At 48.7% G+C, this 18,256-nt stretch overlaps 4 protein-coding genes across 7 annotated transcripts; all 4 read right to left on the bottom strand.

Moving 5' to 3' along the window:
* Positions 1 to 19: 19 nt before the first annotated feature.
* Positions 20 to 2,054, bottom strand: FOXG_11529 (uncharacterized protein). The gene is made up of 4 exons (XM_018391199.1): positions 1,873 to 2,054; positions 1,407 to 1,695; positions 938 to 1,325; positions 20 to 881 (listed from the first exon to the last, which is right to left on the bottom strand). Exons 2-4 carry the CDS (start codon positions 1,650 to 1,652, stop codon positions 787 to 789), a joined length of 729 nt encoding a protein of 242 aa, XP_018249800.1. The 5' UTR covers positions 1,653 to 1,695; positions 1,873 to 2,054; the 3' UTR covers positions 20 to 786.
* A 545-nt stretch (positions 2,055 to 2,599) lies between these two features.
* Positions 2,600 to 6,110, bottom strand: FOXG_11530 (uncharacterized protein). Of its 3 annotated transcripts, none has more exons than XM_018391202.1 (2): positions 5,327 to 6,110; positions 2,600 to 4,895 (listed from the first exon to the last, which is right to left on the bottom strand). In XM_018391202.1, exon 2 carries the CDS (start codon positions 4,722 to 4,724, stop codon positions 3,000 to 3,002), a length of 1,725 nt encoding a protein of 574 aa, XP_018249803.1. In that variant the 5' UTR covers positions 4,725 to 4,895; positions 5,327 to 6,110; the 3' UTR covers positions 2,600 to 2,999. The 3 variants fall into 3 exon arrangements, with proteins under 3 accessions (XP_018249803.1, XP_018249802.1, XP_018249801.1); XM_018391201.1 differs by having other exon boundaries at positions 2,600 to 4,943; XM_018391200.1 differs by having other exon boundaries at positions 2,600 to 5,085.
* A 657-nt stretch (positions 6,111 to 6,767) lies between these two features.
* FOXG_11531 (uncharacterized protein) lies at positions 6,768 to 9,013 on the bottom strand. Its single transcript, XM_018391203.1, has 2 exons — positions 7,886 to 9,013; positions 6,768 to 7,834 (listed from the first exon to the last, which is right to left on the bottom strand). The coding sequence occupies exons 1-2, from the start codon at positions 8,507 to 8,509 to the stop codon at positions 7,586 to 7,588; spliced, it is 873 nt and encodes a 290-aa protein (XP_018249804.1). The 5' UTR covers positions 8,510 to 9,013; the 3' UTR covers positions 6,768 to 7,585.
* A 3,303-nt stretch (positions 9,014 to 12,316) lies between these two features.
* FOXG_11532 (guanine nucleotide-binding protein subunit beta) lies at positions 12,317 to 15,294 on the bottom strand. Of its 2 annotated transcripts, XM_018391204.1 has the most exons (5): positions 14,766 to 15,294; positions 13,895 to 14,613; positions 13,750 to 13,839; positions 13,560 to 13,679; positions 12,317 to 13,501 (listed from the first exon to the last, which is right to left on the bottom strand). In XM_018391204.1, the coding sequence occupies exons 1-5, from the start codon at positions 14,893 to 14,895 to the stop codon at positions 13,481 to 13,483; spliced, it is 1,080 nt and encodes a 359-aa protein (XP_018249805.1). In that variant the 5' UTR covers positions 14,896 to 15,294; the 3' UTR covers positions 12,317 to 13,480. The 2 variants fall into 2 exon arrangements, with proteins under 2 accessions (XP_018249805.1, XP_018249806.1); XM_018391205.1 differs by having other exon boundaries at positions 13,895 to 15,294.
* Between the last annotated feature and the right edge of the window lie 2,962 nt (positions 15,295 to 18,256).

Consider the following 18,256-nt stretch of genomic DNA (forward strand, 5'->3'; position numbering starts at 1 on the left):
AGAAGAGGAGATCTATTCTGGACTGTCAACTCTGCTTGTAGACTGTGTAATCTGTCAGTAGGAGCATCTCGACAGCGAAATGTAAGTTCTTCCATAACATCTAACGAACAAAGGACAACCCGGTTGGCCTCCAGATTCATGGCGCACACATTATCACGGGCAGCTGTACCATGATCCAACATACGCTCAAACAGTGCTGTTCTTCATATTCAACTCGAGTCCTCAACACTCGGGAGACGAGAGCAAACATGACGGTGAGACTCACCAGCCCCAGCTCCAACTTCGACACCATCAGCCACATCGACCGCCCACAACTCATCAAATTCGAGTCACTAACAATCAGTTTATATAGTAATAAATAAGGTGTCTATGGAATTTTTTTCTTTTACTTCTTTCAACAGGGTGCTATGTGATATGATGTTCCTATGATGCTAACTATCCATCCGTCCATCCATCCACCAATCCGCCCTGGGGCTGAACCGAGGCCGTTCACCTCAAAAATAAAAAAAGTCCTTTCCGTCCTAGGAATCTCTATCTATCCATATCAAAAACAGACTCAGGATTTGGTGTTGTGGCGTGGGTGAAGCGCGCGCGTGTATGTGACGGGTCAAGCGTCCTCAGTAGTATGGGGAGCTTGCTTGCTGTTGTGGCATGCTGTATGGGAGTGTTGGAGTGGACTTGCTTCTGTAAATCGCGGAGCTACGAACGAGTGGGAGCCCCTGGCGACATACAGATCCATCTCCGAAGGGGCAGGGGAAAGGGGAGGGGTCGTGGGAGATAGGCTGCTTAGGAAGCGGGAGCCTCGGCCTCCTGAGCCTTGTTGAAGATCTCCTCATTCTCCTTCTGGGCCTTCATGAAGGAGTCCTTGAAGTTGTTGGCGTCTATAAATAAGTTAGCGATTGCCTTTGGTCGGATTGTATTGACCGGTGGAACATACTCTCAGCGTTGGCAAATCGGATGGCCAGAGTAACAGCCTCGGGCTCACCCTCGCTGACATCGGCAGCAGCGTTCCACACCCAGCTTCGGTCGGAGCCAACGTTGGGGGAGAGCTTCATCTCGGGGACGATGTAGTGGTTGGCGCAGACCTTGAGGGTCTTGTCGCGACGCATAACCAGTCGGGTCTTGCCGTTCTCCTTGTGCTTGAGCAGACGAACGTCGCCCGTACCACGCTCCTTCCACTCGCTGCTCTCCTTGACGAACTTGAAAAGCTTAGCGCGCATCTTGAAGGTCTGCTCCTCGGCCTCCTCGTTGGTCTTGGTGTCAACCTTCTCGGTCAGCTTGATGACGGGCTCGAAGTGAACATCCTCGGACTCGGGAGCCTCCTCCTATTTGAGTATTCCTGTTAGCCTCATACGTTTCGCGGGGATACGGTTCCAGCATGCCACTGCTGAGACATATGAACGTACTTCGTCACCCTTAGCAGCCTCAGCAGCCTCTCGCTGGGCCTTGGCACTGCCAGAGTTGTCACCACGCTCCTCCTCCTCCTTCTTCTCCTTCTTAGCACCACCGCCGAACATGGAGAAGACGGACGAGGATGTGACAGGCTTCTCAGCCTCAGCGGGCTTGGTCTCCTCAGGCTTGGTCTCCTCGGGCTTGGTCTCCTCGGGCTTGGTCTCCTCGACCTTGGGCTCGGTGGGCTCGGAAGCAGACATCTTGATAGTTTGCGTGTTCGGTTGAGAATGTAAACTCAAAGTTCTGTTGCCCCTCAGACGTCAGCAACTTTTTTTGCATATCCAGGATCCCAGTCCCGCAGGCATGCTTTTACCCCTCCTCAGGTAGGGAGGGGCTCAGGACCTTTATTGCCCCAAGCGTCTCATGGGGAGGGAGAAAGGAACAAAAGCCAGACAGAGGAAAGCGTGAGATCAGACTTACCAGATAAGCGAAATGTAATTAGAAAGATGCTTCCGGGAAAGCAAGGGGCGGTGTTGAAAGTTTATGCTGTGGTGTTGATGGATGTATGGAAAGTAGATGGTGGAAGTGGGTTGCGGTCAAGGTCTGGTGATTTGTTTTCACTTGGGCTTAGGTTGTCTGTCCGTCAGGCTGCCGTCCCGCCGCCTACTGTAAAAAAAAAACTGAACTGCCCCTCCTTTTCCCCTGGGCTGTTGTGCCCTCCACTGTTGCTCCGTGCTGGTGCTGCAAGAACTGCTACAGCAAAAGTCAACAATGCTCCCTTATGATTGGGGACAGCTTGGAGCTCTGAATAAGTACCTCTAAGGTCATTATTAGCTGCAGAGATACTTGCTAGGCCTTCAAACAAGTAATCGGGCAGGGGGATTGCAAGATTGCCTGTGGAGTAACTCATCGGGTGGGGCTTAAAGCGCAGGATTTTGGATGTTCGTTATGAACCACAGCCATACTCTAACAATATGTCGTGAATGTTAGAGGTTCAGAATATGAGCGCATATTGGGTATAGAACATTCTGCGCTCATCACTCATTCAGAATCTCACCGCCTAATTCGAATATATATCAAAACGCTTCACCTTTGCCGTAGATATCTAGTTCTGAAGCCATACAACAATTCCACGATATTTTTATTTGTTTAGTTCCGTTGCTAGGAGACTGACTCCAATGCTCATTTCCACTGATAAGTGATACGATTCATGAGTTGAGATGAAGTAAATTAATTTATTTACTTTACTATAGTTGGTCTCCTTTTTGTTCTGATCTTACAGGCAACTCACCACACCAGCAACGAATCACTTTCCGCCCAAATATAAGACACTCAAAGCTGCAAAAAGGGGTTCGTCGATACCGTTGACTATCATAGAAATAGAAGTGAAGAAAGAGCAACCATAATAGAAAAAAGACGTCTACAGTTGGTATGAGACCCATGAACTCCAAATCCACCAACGGCCCAAATAAACCTATACCTCAGCATTGCCAACCCAAGTCCATCCTTGGCATATAAATCCTCGTCCAACGATAATGATGAGGGGGAATAACATGGAAAGAAAAACCTTGCGCCATAACACACAAACCAGTGTCCTTTTTCTTCCGCTATACCATCTGTCCTTCTTTGGTGTCTCGGCGGTTCTTTGAGGACCAAGCACGGAAGAATTGCTCGAAAGCAGACGTCTTACTGGTCTTGTTGGTTGTCTTTCGAAGCTCCCTGTCGTTTGAAAGTGTCTTGGCCATGAACTGCTTGGCCGCACATTGGTAACGAGTATACTCTTTCTCTCCTGCAGTGTACTTGAGCCACCAGAGCCTAGCTCTGATCTGAGCATTCAGCAACTCCAACTTTGCTTGTTGTTGCATCCCTTGCGCGTCCGGTATGTACTGCTTGACGTCGCCCGCAACAGCCTCCAGTTGCCTCGAGATGCCCTCTGTCGCCATCTTGGCACGGTCTCTGATATCGGTCTTGATCCAGCTCAAAGATCGGTGGGCCTTTTGGAATCTGTGTCCCAAGTTCTTGAAGACGCTGTCAGATGTATTCATGAAGTTGTCAGAGGCTGTTCCCAAGGAGCGTTTGGCTTCCTCGAGGCACCGCTCTGCCTCTTGAGCAGCAGCGGGGACAAGTTCTGGGAAGTATTGAGCAAAAGCCCAGGTCGAGTCCAAAGCCTCTGAGATAATTCCCTTCTGGAATGTGATACGAAGGACCTTGTGAACCTTGGGTCGACAAGTAGTGAAAATGTCAACCTTGATTGTTCCATGGGCTTCCTCCTTGGGGATCTTGAGAAGAATGCCTTCGTCGACAGATGAGGTACCGAATCCAACAGATTGATCACCTCGCTTGGCGTCGAACTTGAGACAGTCACGATCAAGCCATAGTTTCTTAGCACTTCGAGGCATGTGGATTAAAAAGCCACCTCGCTGTTTGGTAACAGTCACCTCGGGCTGCTTGCCACCCCAGAGCCACTCATCGGGTCGGAGATTCTCAAGAGGTACAAGACCTGTAGGCCCCGCTGATGTTGAAAGAATCTGCAAAGTTGGCAATGAAGTATAACTTGAAGTCAACAGAGTGGGGTGAGTTGTGACAGCGGAGGTGGCTGCGGGTATGTGGGGTACTACTTCTTTCGATAGTGGAGTGTAGCAGGTGCGGATCAACGACATCAAGACAAGGGCGAGGACCGCAGGGAAGATAGATTTGGCGAATTTGACCATTGCCTCCCGGGGACGAATCGGATGGGGCTGAACTTCCTTCAACCATTTGTTGAATCGCGCTCGCTGGCTCTCTGCCTGCTCTTGGATATCATCAGGAGACGGCTTCTGGCTGTCTTCAGTCATGCTAGCGTCAGGGCTAGGGATTGATGGGGTTTTGAGGCTTTGTTGAGTATACTCAAGAGAGCTTCGAGATCGAGCTTCATCCTCTGACTCAGATTCAGGCTCAGCCTTGGCAGCAGAATGAGGCTCGGGCTCTTCTTCTGCCTCGATTTCAGCCTCGACCTCAGGGAGAGGGCCGTTTTTGACGACTGAGGCCCAGCTTTGCTCTGCTTGTGGAGTCTCGTTTATGTCCATAGGTTCAGACACAGACATAGCCTGTGGCTCTTGTACAGATTGTAAAACAGGAGGTTCGTTCTCATCGGCAAGAGATTCGTCGTCGTATGTCTGCTCAGTGCCGGCGAGGCTATGGACGTCTTCGGGGTAGTGTACGTCGAGGGAGCCGACAGACTCGCTGATAGACTCGGTGTAGTTTCCATCCTGAGACTCGGTATCGGTGCCCGAGATTAGTTCATAAGTGGACTCGGACAAGCCGGTGTCCTCAGTGGTGGTAGTGATACGCATGATGTCTGGATTACTGGATGAAATCCAGTTGGCGAGATGCCGATTGCCTTGGGGGCGAGGAAATCGTAGAGTAGGTTCAGAAGTCGACAAAGAACTTCGGTTCGATGATATTGTGCTCGGACCAGGCGTTGCCGGTTTTGTTGGACGGGGGAAGGGACTCGAGGTTCGACGCTGGGGAGCTGGTGTAAGCGAAAAGGTCGAGGATGATGCCGATGGGGACTGGCGAGTCGATCGGTGTTCAGTATCACGGTGGACGGCAGAAGGAGTGGATGGAGTATCAGGATCCTGCTGTTCCATAACGATGCGAAGATACAGTAAAACCAGGGTCTATCCCATCAGAAGCTTCATAGCAAGAAGCAACCTGTGAAGGATAATACGATGAGGCGTCAGGTGAAGTCGGATTGCGAGGGGCAAGTGAGAGTGAAGTGGGAGGATAAGGTGAGGGGTGAGCGGAAGGCCGGATAATGGGGAAGGGGGGTCTGCGTAGGACTGCGATGGCGGGGGGAAGCCTGGAGGAATATTGTGGAAGAATAGATGTGAATGGATTATTATTTCGTGTTTGTGGAAAGGCTGAGTTTAGGAGAGAAAAGAAAAGAACTAACAGGCGAAGTTGGAGTCACAAAAATGTGGCCTCAACGCAGTCTGGAAGTATCGTTGTTCCAGGTTGCTCCGGGTCCGTGAGGTCCAATGTTGGCGAAGGCGTATAGACTGAGCTTGGCCTGCTTCGCTGCCTGGGGCTGTCTTTCTATGGCCAAAGAGCAAGGCAGCCAAAAAGAGGTGGAGATTTTGCTATGTTGTGCACTTTACGTGGCAGAGGTTGGTCAAATAGAAAGCCAGCGTGTTGCTGAGGTCAAAAACTCAAATCCAAAGGTTCCTGTTGTGTTGATGAAATGTGTCGCTGGGCTGCTGACTATGATGATGGCGCACAGTCTGGGGTTCGGGTTGTGAGGATGAGCTCGGGCTTGGAAGCTGATAAGATCACACTGTATGCCTTTTGCTGTTGTCAGAAGAAGGGGCTCTTTTCGTAGATGGGCAGCTCAAAGATTCAAGAGCAGGTGGTGTTGATGGACAGGATAAATTAGAGAAGAAGATGGATGGATAAGGCAGAGGAAATAGATATTCACTCCCTCACTCAAGCTGCAGGTAGTCCAGCTGTGGATCGCTTTGAACTTGAGCTTACATGACAGATGCTTCGAATTATGACATTGTCCTGAACCTAAAATACGTACACTGTTTCTTGTGACTTTCTGTAAGCTTGAGCTCCAGACTTATCACTTTGTCTACAGAAGCGATGAAGCAATTTGAATCATCTATTCACCAACTCTCAGGGTTGTTGTGATGTGTTTGATGTCTTTCCCGTCCTCGTTGTCGTCACTTAAACTGGGGTCCCTGCTAGCACCAAAGAGGATCCATGCATTTCACGCCCATTTAGATAGGGAGACCGCACCAGGGGGGGTTTGCCCAAATCAACCTGGGAAGTTTCAAGCTTTTGTTAACTTTCAAGTCTGCAAAAGTGAAAATATTTCGTCGAGCCACATATCTTGTAACACTTGTTTATTAAACTTTCTTCGTCCTGTTTGTTTCTCACTTCCTGGTGACACGCCTCTGATATTCAGTTTCCTATATCCCTAAGGCAACTTACCTATGGGCTTATCGCTTTAGCATGCCACTATCGAACCCTGCAACCCCCACCATGAACCGTCGTGACCTCTTAGCGCAACTGCGGGGTATGATACTTCTGTTTCGGGCTGAAATAGCCCACTCATTAGACCCCGTGAGCAAACCTCCCGTCTCATCTGTTGTGCTGTCAGGTCAGTTTCGAGATAGACTTAACCGCCGAACCCGATTTCTTTTCTTCTACATCGGTGCTACTATTATTTAAGCGCGAGATAAGACTCGTAGAAGAGTCATTTAACGAGCTTGTTAATTACACCATTCTCACCGCTATGGTTCAAGTTGTTCAACTACTTATACGATGCCCAAAACCAACAATAGCTAGCCAACAGACGCCATAAGATGCAGCCCCATGTCTGAATATTATTCTCATACGTATACGATATTTGTAGCATGACGTAAGATGCAATTTGTTGGACCAATCGTCCTATTGTAACCCTTTCTGTGGGAAGAATGGCACCCTTGGTTGGATAATCTGCTCACGCAGGCGTCACAACACCAGATCGCATATATATCAGCTTTATCCAAGGGCACCATCTCCATGAGGATAAGCTGATGAAGAATAGGGATCAGAGCCCATCCTTTGTGTAAGCTGACGTCTTGATTTGGGATATTGATAAGGGGTCTATCCCCATCCCATAATTGTTCCTGGCTTACCATGCTTCCATATATCGTCCAATCCTCAGCACACCAGATTGAAAGAGTGGCCTGTTGACAGCAGCATTTCGAAATTCAAAAGATGTAGTATAAATGATATATTTTATGGGAATTCAATCGCTTTCTCCCACAAGGATTAACCTATCCCAAGTACCCCAATGTCTACATGTCCACATAAAGGTAGGAGGGTATCTCTATCTGCATTGCAAAAGTCAAAATTCTATCCAGAAGCTCCAATATCATTGCATTATGCTCGTGCACTCTTCTCTCAGCTAAGTGAGCTAGGTCCAGTATTCTAGCTCTTCCTCCTGCTGCATTCATATTCCAACGAAGAAACATAATGCCAGTAAAACATAAGAAATTTTAAGCGTGTCTTCCTCTCTGAGGTAGACTCGACGCCATGGTTGGGTATCGTAATCAAAGACATCAACTTGGAGTTATGTCCATGGGAATAATATAATGATTGTGTGTCGTAGACGTGGCCGCATTAAGGTGGTAAAGGTATAATAAAGATGATATGACCCAGCACATTATAGAATAGTGTGTTTTTGTAGTAGTTGCTTTAACGATGAGGTGCCAAAGGTCTCATCGTCAGGGATCATCTCGATCAGGCCTGTCAAGTTGGCGAACAGGTCACCTTGGTTTCGATATCCGAGCATAGCGGGCACAGCAGCGTTATCAAATTCGATCTCTTCATAGTGGACCTTGACGAAGTGAACCTCGGGGTTGGTCTTGACAATAGGCATGAGTGCTGACTCGATAGTAGCGGAGACCTCACACTAGACGAGTTAGCATGATGTTGGTTAAAGGAACGGTGGATCAAAGCATACCTCATGATCATACACAAACACGACAACAGTGGTTTCCCTTCCAACCTTCTCAATGGCGTCGAGGTATCCGAGGGCATCGACCTCATCTAGTCGGCCATAGATGCGTACACTGGGACTTGTTCGTCGATTTCTGACAGATCGGCTGGCCTCGCTCTCAAGCTCACGTCGTCGGCTCTCGCGCCACTCAGCAAGGAAAGCCTCCTCGTCGGCATCACTTGCGCTCTTCGCATCGTCATCGCTGCTCTCGGTATCGCTCTTCACAGGAGTAGGAGCTTCAATGCCGAAGATGCTGTTGCGGGCAGTGCGGACTCGGTGTCGCCACTTGTTCTTGCGGGCAGCCTCGTAGTTTCGCGCATCGGCAATGACTCCCTTGACGCCAGTAGCGCGGCCACTGTCGAAAGAGACAGGAGGGAGCTTGATCTCAGAGGCGCCAGCGCCGGTGAGGCGATCGACAGTAGGCATGCGCATTGCGTTATCGATCTGGGCGTTACGGAAAACGTCTTCTTCGGAAAGATCTTGGTGGTTCTTGAGATCGGGGTCGTCACGGTCCTCAGGGTGGAGGGTTTCGCGATATGTGTTCTTGGCGACCAGGTCGTTAAACTCTTCTTGAGCGGCAGTTGACATGACGGGCAGATTTGGAGGGGAGGAGGAGGTTTAATATGTATGTGTCTCGCAACAAGTGTAAAGGTGAAGATGGTCAATGCCAGAGCAGCGTCCAGGGCCGAACTTGGAAACACAAGTGTTGTATCGTTCTGGAAGATGTGGAGAAGGGGGGTTAAGGTAGAGGAGAACAGGGCACACAAAGGCGAAATCCGAGTTAGAGAAGACCACGCAAACAGGAGTTTATCGATACAGACAAGGATATGGCCAGGAACAGGGCGGTGAGATGAGCGAAAAGCTTGGATCCAAGGGTCAAAAGGTGACGAGGCAATCCAAGTCTAAGGGGATGGGATCCTCTTTTTCCGAGCTTGGTTTGTTTCAGAATTCGAGTCTTTGGTGAAGGAATGTTTAAGGAGGCAAACGACAGGCATGCAATCGACAGGAAACAATAGAGGAACGCGGTCGAGCCACCTGGCGATCTGTCCTGGAAACGGTCAGAGGGCGCAAGACTCGGGCGGAGCAGGGATTGAGCGCTCGTTGCAGGGCGCCGAAATAGAAACGCCTTCACTCAATTCGAATGGATATGGAAATGAGTATAACATTTCGGGCAGTTGGTGGATCGCGCACCAATCAGATTGTGGAATAGTAAGCTGAGTATGGTGATGCTAATACCAACCATAACCTTAAGACATGCCTTAAAGCAGCCCTTAGAATTATATTAATGCAGATCTTTTGATAGCCACCTCCTCGATCAAGATAGACTCGGTAGAGCACATTCCCCAATAGGTTCTCTGACCGCCCATCAAGATTTCCTTTCATCATTGGGTCCTGAAGTTTTCTGATGCGACAACAATAAGACACAATGGGCGCAGAATGGCTCTTCAAATGCAAGCCACGCGAGTATCTAGTCAGGGGTGGATAGCTCCAGGTTAAGCAAGGATCCAGGGTTCACAACGGTTTTATTTATTTATTTATTTATTTATTTATTTATTTATTTATTTATTTTTTCTTCACTTAGAGCAAAAGGCTACGTCTGTGTTATTAATCGGCATGGCCGGATATGGATGCTACGGATGGATGGCAAGTGGTCGATGATGTTGCATTCCGTTCCGGGACGGGTCACCTGGTCCGAGAAGTTAATGGGACTAAATTGCTGAAGAAGTTGATGAAATGAGATTTGATGCGGCAAAGTCGCACCAGTGAGTCCCAGCAGCCAGATGGGCTGTTCAGTTCCATTCAGGGGCAAATGTGATGGAAGGTAACGTATCAGTTTTTGGCATGCGGGAGAGGAATGCGTTGCTTTGGTCGCTTTGACGATACGATCTAATGGCAAATCAAGACGTGAAGACACCGTTCATGGTTGAATCACCAGATCATGATCGTATTAAAACTTGGCCTCGTCTGATCTGAGCTTGAAATGCATCAAACAAAGCGCCCAAGGCAACGGGACCACCACATCCAAATCCACATCCACATCTACACTCACACTCACTCACATCAAGTTCTGCGACAATCCAGAAACGGACGGACTCGGCAATGCCACGGGTTCCTGACATGAAGTGACAGGCATCAAACCCCAATCAATCTTGGATCTCCAACCAACCATAGACAGGTATAGAAATCCGCTCTGCCAGGTACGACATGGGTTTCATCTCCAGGCTGAGCAAAAGCCAGCATCAATGATCCTCGGAGAATTCCTTTCAGATGGACATTCATCATACCATCATTCGCAAGCCATATCAAAATCAAGCTAAGCTCATCAGAAGTTTCTGCCTGTTACTGACCCGTACCCTGACTCTTTTATTACTCATTCCCCAACTTCGTAGCATAAGCATGACCCGGCTTCTTCATCTCCAGGTCCAATCACACGGCCTATGATACCAGGGGAGGCTATAAGGTCGCTAGCGTATCCCGCAGTTGTTTCACGATCTCGTTTCAAGCCAGGGCATGGATTCAATTGGATGCGGTCAAGGAAATAACAGAAGCCGAGGATGGCGGCACGCGACTCTTGCTTCGGTCGTCTATTCGACATGGCTGAGTATGACGACTACGATCGTGGCGTCAACACGGAACGTCAAGGCGCAGGCGGTGACAAAGCTTGGACTTGAAAATGACGGTCAGGCTCTTTGTTACTTCAGTTTTGAATCACGACCTGAGGATGAGTGAATGCATTGTCGGTTGTGTTGCCAGAACAATGCAAAGAGTCACAGCAGCCAACAGTGGTGAATCCTCCTCGCCTGGTACTTTCCGTCAAAGCATTGTTTACATCTCGAAGTAACTTTCGAATCTTGAAAGCCATTCATGCCTCGATCTTTGACAGTACGAATCTTGGGCTTGGGCGCATTGGTTTGACAACTCAGGTCGGCCAACCTCACTGACCCAGACCAAGTCATTGTTGTAAAATAAGCAAAAATAACGGCCAAGGTAACCTTCTCCCAACTACTGATGGTCTTCTAGCGTGTTTCCAATCCTTCTAATGCACATCATCACAAGCAATGACCATACCACTCTTATTTCCCCAGACCCAGCCTCGTCAATAACATCATGGCATGGCCAAGGCTGACTGACTCATGCGAGGCACAATCAATAGCAGTTTGCTGTCAGAACCTTATGCCACCGCTATTCATAGTATAGATCGGTATTGGCTGCAGCTGTCACGAGAATTTCAAATGTCATAAATTACAAGGTGTTGCTGGCGGGGTCCTTTACATGGTCAAAGCCGTTGGCATAATCTATGCTTCGGCTTCCCCGAAGCCTTCTAGAACGATAACCGTCTTACTTAGGGCCCTGTTTCTGATTGCACTTTGATCAATAAGTTTTAGCATTCATCAGTTCCTGACACATGTCACAACTATTATGCCCCGAACTGCAACAGTTCAGCTTCACTATACTGTTAGCCTCGCCCGCACCGCCAACAAACCATGGCATAGTGTCGAATGCGTTCATGGCATGCCTTCTTCCAAGTTCACCAACAGTGTATCACGGCGACCACGAGAACCCTCGGGCCATTGTCAGACACGGGCTTTGTGATACCATCCTTTGACAACGCATCTCGTCTATGTCCCGTGACGCATCGTCCTACGTGAAGTATCTATCTTGGTTGTCGTGTTCTTTTCCTGGTTCTGAGTACGTCATGGCTGATTTCATCGTCTTGACCTTGTTTCTGCTCTCGTCAAGTATTGTGCTGGGATGGCCCAGTTCTACTCAACTATCATAACTGGTGAGAGAAGAACAAATGGCTCTTTCATTGCCATGGGTTTCTTCAGACTGGCTATACTATCGTATTAATGCCCGCAGGTTTGTTCAGTCCCGTTTCTTCGTGTTCTTCGGTAGGTATATATGACGAGATTTGTGAAAGTCCTGTGTGTCTCTCCACATTGGTTCTTATATCTGAGGATGGCATCGTCTTTCCACATACGGTAACTATTTTCCCAATCTTCCCTTAGTTTCTATAACTTTTCCAGTTTTTGAAAAAGGTGAAAGTACTGATAGTCAACAAGTGCGCGCGCGCCGTCCTTTAAATTGTCTCAACCCTCACCAAGCTGGATTGTCAAGGCACTTGGAGACAGTAACACAATGACCAGAGCCATTCTCTGTTGTATAAGTATTCGTTAACTTAATTCCCCGAGACGGACTTAACATGTGTTATTGGTTACCTAGACGAGCACCAAACATCATTCGTTAGTAACAATGTGCCTATGACAGACAATGAGCACCTCGTTGTATCATTCATCCAACACTTTATGGAGTTCATTTAACGGGAGTCATCATCTAATGTCACAAACTCGCAGATTCTCAGTCCCGTAGGATCATTAGAAATCTGTAGACAATGCTCACTCATGCCTTATATTATAAACAAATTTCCATATAATATGCCTAGCCTCCCGGCAAGACAAAAGGGTTAAGTGTGGAACGTTGACGGAAAAATTTATTAGAATGTCTATTTCGTCCCTTCTACAGCACCTACGCATTATCTATAGTAGCCGCCTGACTTAACACACACGTCTGACAGCAAGTACACTATACAACTGGCGACGCTTGTCTCCCTTTTTGGTGATCGTGTTCCACTAGGCTCTCCTTGCCAAAGCCTGCCCATTGGTTATAATTGTCGGAAGCAACAGTGACAAGACATCAAGAGCGATACCGAACAGGTGTGACATCAATATGCTATCGTCCGAACTTGCCATAACCCCCTGGAAACCCTTTGCCATACGGATTCGATAAACGGTGTGTTTGGATGTTCCTTACTCGTCGAGACCAGTGGTCCAGTCGGAGCTTTCAAGCTCGCGCTCAGCGCCGAGACTCAGGCCTCAAGTTGACACAACAATGGGAACGTCGGCAAAAATTCGCAATGGCAGGAGAAAAGGCGTATAGTTTTGAAACATCATGATGTATTATCTCGAGGTCTGAAATTTTTGCTCGGTATAGCCGTCAACTCCCGTGGATTCCCCTCATATAAAATCGTCCCCCACGGCATTGCAGATCTTGGCTCCTTGAATTATTCGTTTTGCAGTAGAAACGGCCCGGAACCGAAAGACATGTGCCGTCGAGTCGATACGCATACAAAGGGCAACTGAACAGAGGAAACCCATCCAATAATACAACCACCCATTACTAACAGCCCGCGTTGTGTCAGAAAAGGGGAAACTATGGTGCAGAGAATTTTGCAGGTGCGAGAAAAAACAGGAAACGGGGAAAACAGTAAATAGGGAATAATGAAAAGGAGGTATCGCATCAGCCAGTGTATTTTCTTCCCCAAATCCACCACGAATAATCGAGTCCGGCCGGGGAAAGTCGTCGGTAGGGGTATGTGTTAAAGGTAAGGTGCGGTTCGTCACGTCGTCCTGCATTCGCTAGTAGTCGCGATCAAGGTAGGCGTCCTTGGATTTCGGATTCGATGGGCAATATAATCGTTCGAACACAGATGGTATAGTCGCCGCGGCACGTACTGGCATTTATATATCCAGACAAAAGGTTCATAGTCGCAAGGAACAATTAGTATGCCCAGATTTTAAGCTAATGTTGTTAGTCATTTTGCTCTCGGTGTACGATCTTGTCGTTGACAGAAACTTACCAGAGAATCCCAAGATCCTGTGCACAAGCTTGTGCCATCGTTGCTTACGCCCAAGCAGCTGACACGGTTCTCGTGGCCAACGAGAGAGCCAACCTTCTCGCCTCGAGTAATGTCCCAAACCTAATGATTGCGTTAGCTCACAAGTTCCAGAGAAGACGAGCTTGTAATCACAAGCACAAATATGTCTTACCTTGCACTCAAAGTCATCGTAACCAGCGAATAGAAGACGACCTGATACAGATGTAGCCACCGAGGTGATACCACAGAGAATAGACTCGGACTGCCAATTGCGTTAGTCTGAGTCAAAGAACCAATTTGCAAAAGTCCACACTTACTCCGTAGAGGTTAAGTTCGCGATCCGCGCGGATATCGAAGAGACGGCAAGTAGCATCATCCGATCCGGTCACGAAAGAGTGGCCGTCAGGGAAGAATTGGATGGCGTTAATATCGGACTCATGGCCAGCAAAGGTCTGGACAGCCTTTCCAGCGCGAATATCCCAAAGCTTGGCGAAAGCATCACAAGCACCAGAGATGAAGGTGTTTTGATTGGTAGGGTTGAGGCTGATGCTCATCACATCACCAAGATGGTCAGCAAACTCAGTAACCTTCTGGCCTGTCTCAATATCCCACTTCATACAGGTCATGTCACCAGAGGATGTTAGGATGCTGCGGTCGTTGATGAATCGACAGCAGGAAAGATAACCGGCGTGACCAGAAAGCTCACGAGCAACACGGGTAGGACCATCGCGTTGCTGGTTCAAGTTGTAGATGGAGCAGATGTTGTCGAGACCACCGCAAGCCACGAAGTTACCACTGGGTGCATAGGCGCAAGTCATTACCCAGGAGGAACGCAGGGGAATGGCGTGGACCTTGTTGGTGGTATAGGCATCCCAAATAATGAGCTTGCCATCTTGAGAAGCCGAAACCAGGTGCCTCCTATCGGTCGACCAGTGCATGGCGTAAATCTTAGCCAGGTGACCCTTCAGTGTTCGCTTGGCCTTCATAAGCTGGTTCTTGGGAATAGGCTCATGAGCCTGTTGTGCGACAGCGCGAACTAAACAATTGAGAAGGACCAAGTCAGCATTAATTCATACTTTACAACGATATGTTGACAAGACGCGTGTCGATAAATGTCATTGTTGATAGCCATCTTCGTTTCGTTTCCCAGAGGAATTCGGGGCGACTAGGCAATCGGGAAGCACGTACGAGTTGTGTCGGCGAGATCATCCTTCTTCCTCTTGATTCGGTCCTTCAGAGTTTCGGCTTCGCGACGAGCCTGCTGAATTCGCGACTGCATAGCCTCGGGGGAGACATCACTGTTGCCTTGGGAGTTCATCGTGATCGACCAGTCAACTTTTGTTGTCGGGTGGTTTTACGCGCGACGGGAGGTGAGATTGGGCGATCTCCGAGGACCAAGGGGCGGTGTCGAGAGATGAATCGAGGAGAGCGGTGACGATACTCAGATTCAAGTCGAGCTCAGGTCGAGCAGCAGAAAAGAGCGACTTTCGAGGTGAGAAATTGATGATGGGCGAAAACAGGAGCTCGGCCGGCTGAAGTTGGTGAATGGATGGAAATGGGCGAAATGCAATGCAAATGCAAGTGGAGAGGGAAAAGGCCGGAGGAGAGAGAGGAGCTGGAGGAGAGAGGAGTGAGGAGGATTCTTAGTGGTAGGGGCCTTTAGGGGGGGAGGGAATGTGAGCTACAGACCCGACTACAGATGGGACTACCTGCAAGTAGGTACAGTACAAGCAGGTCCGGGCAGGGGGGCGTGTGCTTCCATTTGAGTGGGTAATCCCAACCTGAGAGTGGACGAGTGGGCGCGGGCTCGACTTGGCCAGTGGCAGCGGCAGCGGCAACAATAACATAATGTCCGCAGACAGATTAATGACCTAGGTAAGCAAGCTTCAATTGGTAAGGTAAATCGAACGTACCTTATTAAGGCACGGTTCGGTACGGATACAGATTACGGCAGAATGCTACCTAAGGTATGTACCAACTAACTGCTAGAGTCAGCACCAAGTAACCACTGAAGTACAGAAGGATGAAGGATAGCCCTCCACTGGGACAATATCCAACTTGCTCCTCGTCTTGTTCTTAAGGTAGAGAGAGACATATAAGTTCGATCGTAATTAAGTTCACTCAATCGTAACCGTCATCATTGTCGTTGCCCGTAATCCAATTCTTGACTATAGAGTTTACCAGCTGACCACAACACCAGTAGCTTTTCAGTATGTCTCAGTCGACTCCAGTTCATCCGTTTTCAGGTACACAAGATTCTGGGGATTTATCCACCAAACATCAAGTACCCCCAACCTACCAAAAAAAAGGCCCCGCCATCAATTTACAGTGGGCGATTTCTGCTGCACGAACCTGCAGCTAGAAAGAACCCTGCGGCCGTCGCCGTCGCCCCGACCCTTTTTGTCCACTCCATCCAATCCGACCTCCCTCTCCAGCTCAAGCTCCATTCATCCACTCACCCAAACACCATCAACTTTATGTACCGCACCACAACTTCCACTATCTACATCATCACCTTAACCAAATATTCCAATCAATCGACTTTGGATCTTCGGACATACTCCCATAAGAATTGCTCAGAGGGAGGCCCTGCCACAGCAATGCTTCTATCTGGCCACACAACAATGAGACCCATTGGTCGTTCCCGTTGCCCTACAAGTTGCAAGCACAACGGCGATTCGAGATAAACCAGCCCCTGACCTCGTCCTAGCCATCGCCAACTGAGCCCACCCAAGCTTCCAGCAGAAGCTCACCCCGTCCACTGAGCGGCCGAGACAGGTCGTCCTGACAGCGAACAGGGCTAGAGCCTCGCCCCAGAGCGGAGGGTCTTAACCCGAGCTGGGTAGGTGAAGGGCTCGAAGGCGCACCACCCCAAGCCAGATTACTACCCAGATTGCGCCCACTGCATGCGTCCACTTGCTAAAACTGCATCCACCAGAGCCACTGAGGTGATCTCCCGCCAAATTTGACCATCTTCGATAACTCAATGTTACAAGCAACGAGGGCTAGCAGTTATATTACTGTCAGAAGCAGGGTGTACAATGTCTCAAGATACTCGGGCAAACTTGGACTTCAGTTCTTTTCCTGATCTCCAAACCTCAGCAAAAACCCTGGCTCGAAGTAAATCTCTCCGCTAATGGACGATTTCTTGGTTTCTGGAACTGCACCCTTCAGGGGAAGCAGCTCGTGTCTGTTTTCATTTTCATGGATGATTAGCAAATCACAGTTCACCTTAAGTATTTACTAGCTGCTGGTAGCTCGGGCCCAGCCAAGACAAACCCAGAGCCGGCGCTACTTGTTGCCATCCAAGAGATGATCTTTCGCTTCGCTTCATAAGAAGCAGAAGCTAGTCCAAGAGTACCAACTCCGTCCATGGCCATTTCCAAACCTGCCATGAGCTGGTTTCTGACCCACGAAATTTGGGCCTTGTCGACTCCACTAAGATAATTTAAATCCTCGCTGGCTCGTTTGCTCTGTACCAAAGGACCTCCCCGGAAAGGAGTTTCAGTGCCTCTGTTGCTGGGGCTATAAGTCACTACGCGAAAGGTCCTTGCAACGAGCGCCTTCCATCTTACACACGGCTATCACGATTCACGATCCCACGTAGCTGGAATGGGAAGAAACGATTTTTTGCCCTGTTGGTTTATGCTAGGTGGCCAATGCCCTTCCCCTCTAGATGCTCCAAATCTTCGAATTGGCTTCCATTTCCTCACAGGGCTCTCAGGTATGTAAGTTGAGACCAGAATTCTGATATATGTAAGGTAAGTCCCCAATTGTTGAAGATTTTCGGTGACGGTCTCATTTGAGACAACATTGAGACAAGACACACTGGGACCCAAACTTCATCAACTCGAAGCAGCGAGACGGTTCCATGCTATCTCAATGGCTTGCGCACTTCCAATGTTGCTGTGTCTTCTCTATTCTGCAAGCCAATGCAAGTCATCCCCATATTTCACCCAACTTGGAGCAATTTGTGTCGTTTCCGTCAGAAGGGGAATTTGTTGATTCAATATCCTGCATGGATCAAACAAAACTGTAGGCAAACCGGGGAACCGATGGATCCGGAGCACCTTGTGGGCCCGAACCTCTAGTCGAGCTCCGATGAACCCTGGCTTCTTGCAGGACGCAGAGTAGGCCTGTTCAGCAGTGAACTGAAATTTGGACCCTGTTTGTATCAAAACTGTTGGTGTCGCTTTTGGTTGCGTCGTGATTGTCGATCAACCTTCTGCTGAAGAAGCTCAGATAAAAGAATGTCGCTGTTCACAGACACTATTTATGTCTGGCGCTACTCAGAATCGAAGCCTTGATAGAACTACCCCTTTAGCCTGTGACACCAACGCCCACCCGCTCCTATATCCGTCGACTGCTCGTACGACTGCCATTTCGTGGCTCAAACTGGAGGTAGATGCAGCCAGCCAGCATCTGTCCAACATTCAAGTCCTAACACGGAGTTTACACTTTTTCTTGTACAGATTTCAGCCAAGTGTGTATGGGCGGTACCTGCAGCAAAACACACACATTTTCAAATGGGACTTCATGCATAGCGTAAGCCCATTAATAAGTCGGAGCAAATGCGGATGCCAAAGTTTCACATACAATCCTATATGACATACGCATATACGGCAAGGCGTCCAGACTCCAGTGCAGCCAGATTCTGGGTTTGTTCTCGAACGGCAGTT

This window comes from Fusarium oxysporum, chromosome 10, assembly GCF_000149955.1.
Source record: "Fusarium oxysporum f. sp. lycopersici 4287 chromosome 10, whole genome shotgun sequence".
Classification (NCBI taxonomy): domain Eukaryota; kingdom Fungi; phylum Ascomycota; class Sordariomycetes; order Hypocreales; family Nectriaceae; genus Fusarium; species Fusarium oxysporum.

Bases quoted from the DNA above. Each gene is read 5' to 3' on its own strand.
- FOXG_11529 (XM_018391199.1), bottom strand. From the start codon at position 1,652: ATGTCTGCTTCCGAGCCCACCGAGCCCAAGGTCGAGGAGACCAAGCCC. The intron at 1,326-1,406 runs GTACGTTCATAT...ATACTCAAATAG, and splicing joins AGGCTGCTAAGGGTGACGAA to GAGGAGGCTCCCGAGTCCGA. The intron at 882-937 runs GTATGTTCCACC...ACTTATTTATAG, and splicing joins CCGATTTGCCAACGCTGAGA to ACGCCAACAACTTCAAGGAC.
- FOXG_11530 (XM_018391200.1), bottom strand. From the start codon at position 5,021: ATGGAACAGCAGGATCCTGATACTCCATCCACTCCTTCTGCCGTCCAC.
- FOXG_11531 (XM_018391203.1), bottom strand. From the start codon at position 8,509: ATGTCAACTGCCGCTCAAGAAGAGTTTAACGACCTGGTCGCCAAGAAC. The intron at 7,835-7,885 runs GTATGCTTTGAT...TAACTCGTCTAG, and splicing joins TGTTTGTGTATGATCATGAG to TGTGAGGTCTCCGCTACTAT.
- FOXG_11532 (XM_018391204.1), bottom strand. From the start codon at position 14,895: ATGAACTCCCAAGGCAACAGTGATGTCTCCCCCGAGGCTATGCAGTCG. The intron at 13,840-13,894 runs GTAAGTGTGGAC...CGCAATTGGCAG, and splicing joins GCGAACTTAACCTCTACGGA to TCCGAGTCTATTCTCTGTGG. The intron at 13,502-13,559 runs GTAAGTTTCTGT...TAACAACATTAG, and splicing joins CAGGATCTTGGGATTCTCTG to CTTAAAATCTGGGCATACTA.